The sequence below is a fragment of the Crocuta crocuta genome, unplaced genomic scaffold, assembly GCF_008692635.1.
Source record: "Crocuta crocuta isolate KB4526 unplaced genomic scaffold, BGI_CrCroc_1.0 scaffold233, whole genome shotgun sequence".
In the NCBI taxonomy this organism is placed as follows: domain Eukaryota; kingdom Metazoa; phylum Chordata; class Mammalia; order Carnivora; family Hyaenidae; genus Crocuta; species Crocuta crocuta.
The window spans coordinates 761107-770490 of NW_027529526.1; the positions used below are offsets into that span (position 1 = coordinate 761107).

The 9384-nt window shown below is 44.2% G+C and overlaps 1 protein-coding gene and 1 pseudogene across 1 annotated transcript in view; both read left to right on the forward strand.

The window, feature by feature from the left end:
• Positions 1-3358, forward strand: part of DBX1 (developing brain homeobox 1) — a 4099-nt gene extending 741 nt beyond the window's left edge. The window contains exons 2-4 of the mRNA XM_077761039.1: positions 327-428; positions 2350-2552; positions 2999-3358. Coding sequence (XP_077617165.1) covers positions 327-428; positions 2350-2552; positions 2999-3358 — 665 coding nt within the window. The remainder of the gene's footprint in view (positions 1-326; positions 429-2349; positions 2553-2998) is intronic.
• A 3189-nt stretch (positions 3359-6547) lies between these two features.
• On the forward strand, positions 6548-7253 carry LOC144229081 (large ribosomal subunit protein uL30 pseudogene; annotated as a pseudogene).
• Positions 7254-9384: the final 2131 nt, after the last annotated feature.

Here is a 9384-nt window from a genome sequence, read left to right on the forward strand (position 1 = left end):
AATGGATCTACAATTCTTTTCTTACCCGCCCTAATACTACCTATCTTGTTAGTGCCTAGGATGAGAATCCGGACAGGAAGCCGACACTGAGGTGCGTGGGGGGAGGGGGGAGGGTGGTGGTGGTGGTGGTGGTGGAAGGTCTCCACAGATGGCATAATGTTAGGAAAAGGTTTCTTTTACTCTGTCAAGACATTGAGGAAGATGCCTTTGAAGCCAGCTGAAGGGTTAATCATATCATGTATTCAATGTTCTGTACAATAATCAAGTACCTAATCAAATTCCCTTTCTGTCTCCTTCCCTCTTTTCCTTTCTTTGCCCTCTGCCAGAAACACCCCCTGCCTTACTCCAGAGCGTCCCTCCCAAGACCTTCGCCTTTCCCTATTTTGAAGGCTCCTTCCAGCCTTTCATCAGATCTTCTTATTTCCCAGGTAGGTCGCATCCCCCTTCCTGGGGGCGGCGCCCCAGCCCCAGCCCGTCGCTCCCTGCTCCGAAAGCCATATTTCTCCGTCCACCCCTCGGGGTTATGCTCTGGTTCAGAGGTTGCGAGGCGTACAACATTCACGAATCCGTCGCGCCAATTTGATGCCCTATTTAGCACAAGCAGTGACTGCTTGACACTTTGCACCAATTCCCTGCTCTACAAATTAGCAGGAATTGTCATGGTCCCAATTTGAGGCGGTTCCCTTCCCGGCGAGGAGCTGTTGGCATCCCTTCACGCCGCCGTTTTCCCACAGAGTCAGTGCACTTGGCCACGATTCCCCCACAAAGGTTTCAGCACCATGACCAATTGGTCAGCTCCTCCGGGCAGCCACACACAGACCGGCCCTCGCCCCTCCACGCCGCCGAGAGACACCTACCAGCCGGGGCTAATTTCTCTTTAAGACGCATTCAGGGTTTCGGGCTTTTCACAAGACCACATGGGGTGCCCTCTTGTGTGGGATGCCTAGGGTCGCCCAGGGGGAGGGGGACTAGATCCTCCTACAACCCCAACCTTCTATTTCCAACCTGATTTCCCAACCTCTTCTCATACCCTTCCCCCCACTGCCTTATCTTTTTTTAAACACCCTGAGCTTCTAAAATAAGTCTGAGGGAAGCCCGTAACTGGGTCCTAATCTAGAGGAGAAACACCTTAAATTACACGAGGTTTTCATTCTGGAATCCCAGTAGTGCCTCAAAGTATAGCTCAAAAGTTAGCACCCGGTCAAGATTCGGGAGCCAGAGGAGAGCCTATAAAGAGAAGAGAGACAGGACACGGTCGGTGGGGGGAGGGGGTAAAACCACAACACTCCCAAATATCAGCGAAAGAAATAAGCAATTGATTTTTAAAAGGGGGAGAGAGAATTCACCAACAGCCCCCCACCACCATTCATGCTGCTGCTGATAATGGAATTTGCTCCCTTTCTCCCTCATCTCAATGCTCTAACAAAAACAACCCGAGCTTTATAAATAGCTTTTCATGTCCATTTAATGAAAATGATTCCGGGAAGAGAAGCCTCTGCCATCAGTATTCTCTCAATGGTCTTGGGCCCGCAGTTGTGTTTAGTTTGAAAGTGTAAATCTCTTTTGTCCCAGTAATATATGGCTTTCGCTGCTTGTCCTCAGTCTTTTTCTGTTAGTTCATTACTACACAATTACCATTCACGCTTCATTAGAGTCTCTGTTTCTTTTTGGGTTTTTTTTTCCCTCCCTTAAAGGAAAACTCTCCCCCTTTTTATCATGCCAATACCCATTGGGGAGCGGTCAATGTGCTAATTAGCTGCCACTTTTCATGTATTCGGGCCGAATTCTTTAAGTTTTGTGGGGGAGGGGAATAAAGATTAATATGAAAAAGATGAATGCTGATTGGATTTTTCAAAAAAAAAAAAATCCAAAGCGGATTTTCTTCTGTCAAATCAGTAAAGCACCTCATTTTCATCTGAAGAATGCAAAAGCCACCAAGGTGATAAAAGCATAAGGGGTAGAGCCAGCGGCCTCAGCTGGATATTTTATTTTTATTTTTGCAAAACTTTTTCTGTTGCTATTTTAGCTGATATACGCAGGTTTGTTCCCTTGAGACTGTTCCCCTGAGACTGTTGAATGGAAAAACGAAACAGGCCATTGTGGAGGCCGTTTTCTGTGTTTCCGTGGTTTTACCTAATCCGGGTTTGCCTGGTTGAAAGGGAAAGTTATTTGGGCGGAAAGCGCTTTTCAGTCTCGCAGGTTTGTAGGTTCCTGGCCTATTCTCCAAGAGGAGAGAAAGGAGAGCTTTAAAGAGATGAAGGGATCAGAGAGAAAGACCGAGGGAGGTCGCTAGGGAGGGGAGGAACGCCGCCCACTCACTCGCAACCCCCTACCCCCACCCCTCCGCAGCGTCCTGCAGCGTCGTGCCCATCCCGGGGACCTTCTCCTGGCCGCTTGCTGCCCGCGGCAAGCCTCGCCGGGGCATGCTGCGCCGAGCCGTGTTCTCCGACGTGCAGCGCAAGGCGCTGGAGAAGATGTTCCAGAAGCAGAAGTACATCAGCAAGCCCGACCGCAAGAAGCTGGCTGCCAAGTTGGGCTTGAAAGACTCGCAAGTGAGGGCGGTCTCCCCACACTTCACCCCTCCCCCACGCATCGTACAATTGGGAGGGTTCTCGGAAACCCGTAAGGTCCCATCCCAGGGACAGGGCAAGTAAGGTCTCGAGAGGGAATGAGCTCACGAGCCAGCTTCCTTGAGGCCACTCGGGACAGCCCACGTCTGTCCCCGCCCCATCTCTCCCCGGCTCAGCGCCCCCCCACCTGCGCCCAGCCAGGTCAGGTGCGTGAGGATCCGGCTAGAGGAGCTGAGGAGAGGGTGAGGAGGGTGAGTTCCTCGACCGTCTGAACTCACCTCGGGGCTTGGGCGGCGGGCAAGGAGGGGGAGAGGGACGGAGCGTCTTCCCCGCGCCTGTAGTCTTGCCGGAGCCCCTCCCCCACGCCCTCGGAGGGGAGGGCCTGCGATAACCGTTGCGCGTCCCCTGCTCTCTCCTTGCGGCTCCAGGTGAAAATCTGGTTCCAGAACCGACGCATGAAGTGGCGGAACTCCAAGGAGCGCGAGCTTCTGTCCAGCGGCGGCTGCCGAGAGCAGACCCTCCCCACCAAACTCAATCCGCACCCGGACCTCAGCGACGTGGGCCAGAAGGGCCCAGGGGATGACGAGGAGGAAGACGACGGCCGGGGCAGCCCCCGCCCCCGCCTGGTCTATCACGCGTCCCCCGGCCCGCGGCACCTGCGGGACCCGCGGCTGGAAGGGCCGCTCCCTGCCTCGCCGGCTCACTCCAGCAGCCCCGGCAAGCCTTCGGACTTCTCCGACTCCGAGGAGGATGAGGAGGGCGAAGAGGAGGAGATCACCGTGTCTTAGAAGCCCTCCCGCGCCCCGAGGACTGTTTAGAAGTGCTGTGAAATTGAAGAGGTGTGATTCAGTCTGCGTGTCCGCTTAGTCCCCGCTGTCTGGACGCTGCCGCTTCCCTTTGCAGAACCTTCGCCTGGTCAAGGGCGCCCCAGCTCCTTCCCTTGCCCAAAATGCCGTTTCCTTCCCCCATGCCACCTCCCAACAGCTCTCTCTCCACGGAAGTGAAATTTAGATCTTGGTCCCTGCCTTAACTTTTCCTCCGGAGCTCCTGTCTTGCTTCTTGGAGGCTATTTTAAACAGTCCCTCCTGGAACCTGGGTTTAGCTGTGAGCCAGGCCCTGCTGGTCTTTGGAAGCAACAACTCTATAAGGGAGGAAACTCTTTATGAAGGAGGAAACAGAGTTAGGAGTCACAACATCAAGCATGTAACTCTAAGACCTCTGACTTCCTAGATCCACCCCNACCCCGCACCCCACCCCTTCTTAGGTGGAAGGGCCTCCTACCCAAGTCCACTCTGGTCACCCAGTCTTTCCATAGCAGCTCCCTTAGATATCTGAATTTTAAAAATGAATTTTAAAAATATTATGCACATATACACCTTCTGGTCCAAGGCACATAAATATTCAGTTTTTTCTGTTATATTCCAAATGCTCTCTGGGCAAAGAAGTGAGTTGTTGAGGAGAGAGTCAGACTCTATTTCTCTCTGTGTTTCAAAGCTGTTTCTTTGTAATTTCTGCATCCTTAGTATATGCACCAAGCCCTCTACCTTGTGCCCTTTTATTATTTCTGGGGAGATTACACTGACCTGCAAGACTCTTGAGCACTGGGCATGATCTAAGCAGAGAGAGAACCCACAACCTCTTTGATTTTGATTTTTTTTTTCTTTACAGAACTTTGCTGTCTTTGCACAGCTTTTATGAACTGTACACTATTTTGTACACATCTGTTGTATGGATATTCTATACCAATGTTATTGTGAATGACTATAAAGGATTGACTAGAGTTTCTTCTTTCTCTCTCTGCAATGGCTCTTAAACTTTAAAAAGGTAGCTGTTTAATTGCATAACTTATAAAGAAATACTTATTTTGTATTTTTACCTTGTACAGATTTTTATATATGTATATATGTATCAAAGGAACAAATGCCAAATAAAAAGTAGAATGGACATAGTGGTCAAATCTGTCATTAAGTCACAGAATGTCAGCGCTGAAAGGGATGGAGCTTCTAGTCCAAGTGCTACTAGAATTTATGGAAGGTAAGCTGATATGCAAGAGAGGATGGCACAGGTCTAAAGCCACCCAGCTGTTTAGTGGCCAAGCTGGAACTAGAACCCATCTCTGACTCAGGCCAGTGCCTTTTCTGCTTCCATATTTTCTATGGTTACAAGGAAAGTAGCTCCAGTAAAGTGGTACCACCGAGTTGAGTCTGCAGTAATCTTTCTTCTCTAAGGACTGAAATGATGGACTAAAAGAAATCAGTGAAAGTCAGGTTAAGCTGTTCAGGCTTATAATGGTTTTCCTTTCCCTTCTTGAAGGTTTATATAATTTCTATTCACCAGGGAAGCTCAAAATTGATCTTGTATTTTGTGTATAAATTGATTTTCTCAGGAATGTCATCTATAGCCATGACTTGGGAGCCCAGATACAGAGTCTGGGGTTCATAAGTGAAACTAAATTTCTTTAAAGACTAGCTTTCAACAGAAACAACTTAAACACAACTTAGGAGTAAAGAACATCAGGTAGAACCCTGATAAAGGCTTCTGTGTGCTTTCAGAGATTGGTTTCTGCTGCCTCAGCCACACAGACCCACATTTCTTTATTATCCTAACCCATACCCCAATAGTTGGGGGGGGGGAGTTGGTAAGCTTAAATTTCAATAATTTGTATCCTGTTTGAAATTTGAATTTTTCTGTTCTGTTTAATTCTCTATTCATATACCATGAGCCCTCTCTCCATGTAAAGTTCTGATATCCTCCTGTGCGGGGCCTGTTCCTGACACTGGTGATCACTATTTTCATTATTATTTAGAAATGATCCTGGGAACTTGAAAAAAAAATTATTGTCAAAATTATCTTAATCCAAGAAACCTTCATATTTCCCTCTCAACACATATGGAAGTACCTAGCATGGTGTTCTGTCCATGGTAGGTATATAACCTTTTAGGTGAGAAACTCTGCTCTGAGTGATTCAAGCTATTTTCTCCTTCCCTCCACCGTTGCCTGGACATCCATCCATATATGCGATCCTGACCAGAGTGGCCCACTTTCCCCTCCCTGCTAGCTTAAGCCCACAGTTCTTACTTACCGTCAAGAACTATTTTCAGGCATGGGGATGGATTAGTGGCTACATTCAAAGTCCTTTGGGGACACCCTCATGTTCATTGTGGCGTTATTCACAATAGCCAAGAGATATTCACATTCTCATCATTCACGTCATTCACAATAGATTCTGCAACCTAAATGTCCATCGATGGATGAATGAATAAAGAAAACGAGGTATATACACACAATGGATTATTATTCAGCTTTAAGGAAAGAAACTTGTCACATGCCAAACATGAATGAGCCTTGAGGACATTATGCTAAGTGAAAGAAGCTAGTGATGAAAAGACAAATACTATATGGTTCCACCTATATGAGTTCCAACACATTCGAACTCATAGAAACAGTAGAATTGTGGTTGCCAAGGGTTGGGGTCAGTTGGGGAAACAGCTGTTCAATGGGTACAGAGTTTCAGCTTTACAAGATGAAAAAGTTCTAGGGATGTTTTGTGCAACAATGCAAATATGGCTAACATTACTGAACTGCAAAGTACAAATGATTACAATGGAAAATGTTATATGTGTTTTTTAATCTCAATTAAAACATTTTTAAAATTTTAAGTAAATTGGAAAAATAACTCACCTGCTAGAAGAGTTAAAAATCCAGCAATGGTCAAAATTATGAGCAAATGAAAAAGTTCGTGGTGAACAATATTATCCTAATACAACATGAATGTATTACATAATATAATGCCACAGGCAATATATGATGTAAATAAAGTTTTTCTATATTAAGAAAAGTTAATGGGCACCTGGCTGATTCAGTCAGTAGAGCATGCAACTCTTGATCTCCAGGTTGTGAGTTAAAGCCCCATGTTGGTAGTAGGGTTTACATAAGAAAAAGGGAGACAGAGAATTTCTTTTCTTCCAGCTGGAATCATGGAAGGTGCAGAAGAGAAGAAAAAGAAAGTTCCTGATGTGCCAAGAACCCCCCCCCTTTTTTTTTTAAAGCAAAGGAATCTCGCAGAGTTGAAAATCAACCATCTGAGAAAGAAGTTTGCCCAAACGATGCTTCAGAAGGCAAGGAGGAAGCTTATCTATGAAAAAGCTAAGCACTACCACAAGGAATATAGGCAGATGGATGGAACTGAGATTCTGTTGCCAGAAAAGCTGGCAACCTCGATGGTCCTGCGGAACCCAAATTGGCATTTGTCATCAGGATCAGAGGTATCCACAGTGTGAGCCCAAAGGTTTGAAAGGTGTTGCAGCTTTTTTGCCTTCGCCAGATATTCAATGGCACCTTTGTAAAGCTCAACAAGGCTTCAGGTAACTTGCTGAGGACTGTGGAACCATCTATAGCATGAACAAACCAGAGGTCAGTGAATCAACTGATCTACAAACGTGGTTATAGCAAAATCAACAAGAAGTGAATTGCCCTGACAGAAATAAACATGGCATCATCTGCATGGAGAATCTGATTCATGAGATCTATATTGTTGGAGAACGTTTCAAAGAAGCAAATAACTTCTTATGACCCTTCAAATTATCTTCTCCACAAGGGGCAATGAAGAAAAGGACTACCCATTTTGTGGATGCTGGCAACAGAGAAAATCAGATCAATAGGCTTATTAGAAGGATGAACTAAGGTATCCACCATGATTATTTTTGTAATCTGGTCAGTTAATAAATGACTAGGTTCAAATTGGAAGGAAAAAAAAGAGAAAAGGGAGAAAGAGAGAGAGAAAGAGCCTGGAGTCTGCTTCAGATTCTGTATCTCCCTCTCTCTCTGACCCTCCCCTGCTCACGCTGTTTCTCTCTCTCTCTCAGAAATAAATAAAACATTAAAAAAATTAAAAAAACTCCTCTATGCTTTTAAAAATCATTGAATATCTAAAAGGTTTTTTTGTAACTATGGGCTTTCTCTATCTACATTTTCAGTAGAAGAGTTTGAGACTGAGGAAAAATAAAATATTTATTCATCACTTCATTTTAAAACAGTTTCATCAAATATCAATATAAATACCATATTTTATAAAAAATGAATACATATTATAAAACAAAAAATAAAGAAGTATTGTTTTTACATTTTTGCAAATCTCTTTCATGGTTGGCTTGAGAGAGGACAACTGGATTCTCATATCTATTTCTTTTTTTAAAAAAAAGTTTTAAATGTTCACTTATTTTTGAGAGGAGAGAGAGAGAGAGAGAACGAGCAAGAGAGAGGCAGAGAGAGGGAGACACAGAATCTGAATCAGGCTCCAGGCTCTGAGCTGTTAGCACAGAGCCCAATGTGGGGCTCAAACTCATGAACTGTGAGATCATGACCTGAGCCAAAGTTGGGAACTTAACCAACTGAGCTACCTAGCCCCCCCACCTTATCTATTTCTTCACTCTGTCATATGAAGAAAATTTGTCTTCATATAGATATGTAATTGGAAAGGGAGGATTTATACAGCTTTCTTAGATAATTGTGGCTATTCTTTGATACAACAGCAAAACTTGACAAGTGATAGTATTTATTTAAAGGTTAGTCACAATTTGGAATCTAAAATCTTATCAGTGAACTTTCCAACTCTGACACACTGTAATCTATTGGTCTGTCTTGCATTTTGAATGGATATTTTACCCATGCATGGATTTATAACATCATGCGTTGGTCATTTGGAAAATATTGGTTCATTGAGTTATGCAGATATGCTAAATGTTGACACTTTCATGTATTATCAAATAACACATTTGTTCATATCACCACCCATCTCATCATAAAAGTCTTTAAGTACTGAAAGGCTGTCAAGTTCATGGTGGTAGAGACAAGTTTTCCAAACTTTACATTTGTATTTGAAAGCTCAATTTTTATTATTGTGACAAATTGTTTTTTTCTCCAAACAAAAGGCTCACTTCATTCATTTTTGAGAAAATGTCTATGAGAGACTATTGTCAGTCATTCTTTCAAGTAAAGATGGAGTTCCACAAAAAATGAGGTTAGTTCAAAAAGCCACACAAGTTCTAGTCCTTGAAAAGAAATCATCACACTTCAGTATGCAGCAGAAGTGCTTTATGCACACTTCTCATTTCATCATGCGTAATATTCAAAGATTATATATGTTAGGGGCACCTGGGTGGCTCAGTCAGTTGGGCGATCGATTTTGGCTCAGGTTTTGATCTCACCATCAGTGAGCTCAAGCCTCCATCAGTCTCTCTGCTGTTGGCGCGGAACAAATTCAGATCCTCTGTTCCCCTCTCTCTCTGCCCCTCTTCTGCTCATGCTCTCTCTCTCAAAAATAAATAAATTGAAAAAAAATTATATGTTTTATACTTAAGTGTTGAAATTTAATGACAATAATTGTTACTGGCCCATCAGGCACATTCTTCTTTGTTTTTCTTCAAGTTTTTATTTAAATTCTAGTTAGTTAACTCTTACGGTAAAATTGGTTTCAGGAAGAATTTCGTCATTTATCACTTACATACAACACCCAGTGCTCACCACAAGTGCCCTCCTTAATTCCCATCACCCCTTTAGCCCATCCCCCATCCCCCACCTACCTCCTGCCATCAGACACATCCTTAGGAGAAACTGGCTCTCTTTAGGATTAGACAGTAGAGAAGGCAGTGACCACTAGTATAGTTTAGCACCATTCCCTTGATTTGTGCTGTGGTGTTGGCAGTTTTACTGAGAGTTGCTTTTGCACTGCTCGTAAAAATGTCAGTGGAGTTGCTCCAGGATAAAGCATGAGATTCAAAAAGGCAGTCAACACTTTGAATATTTCATCCATCCT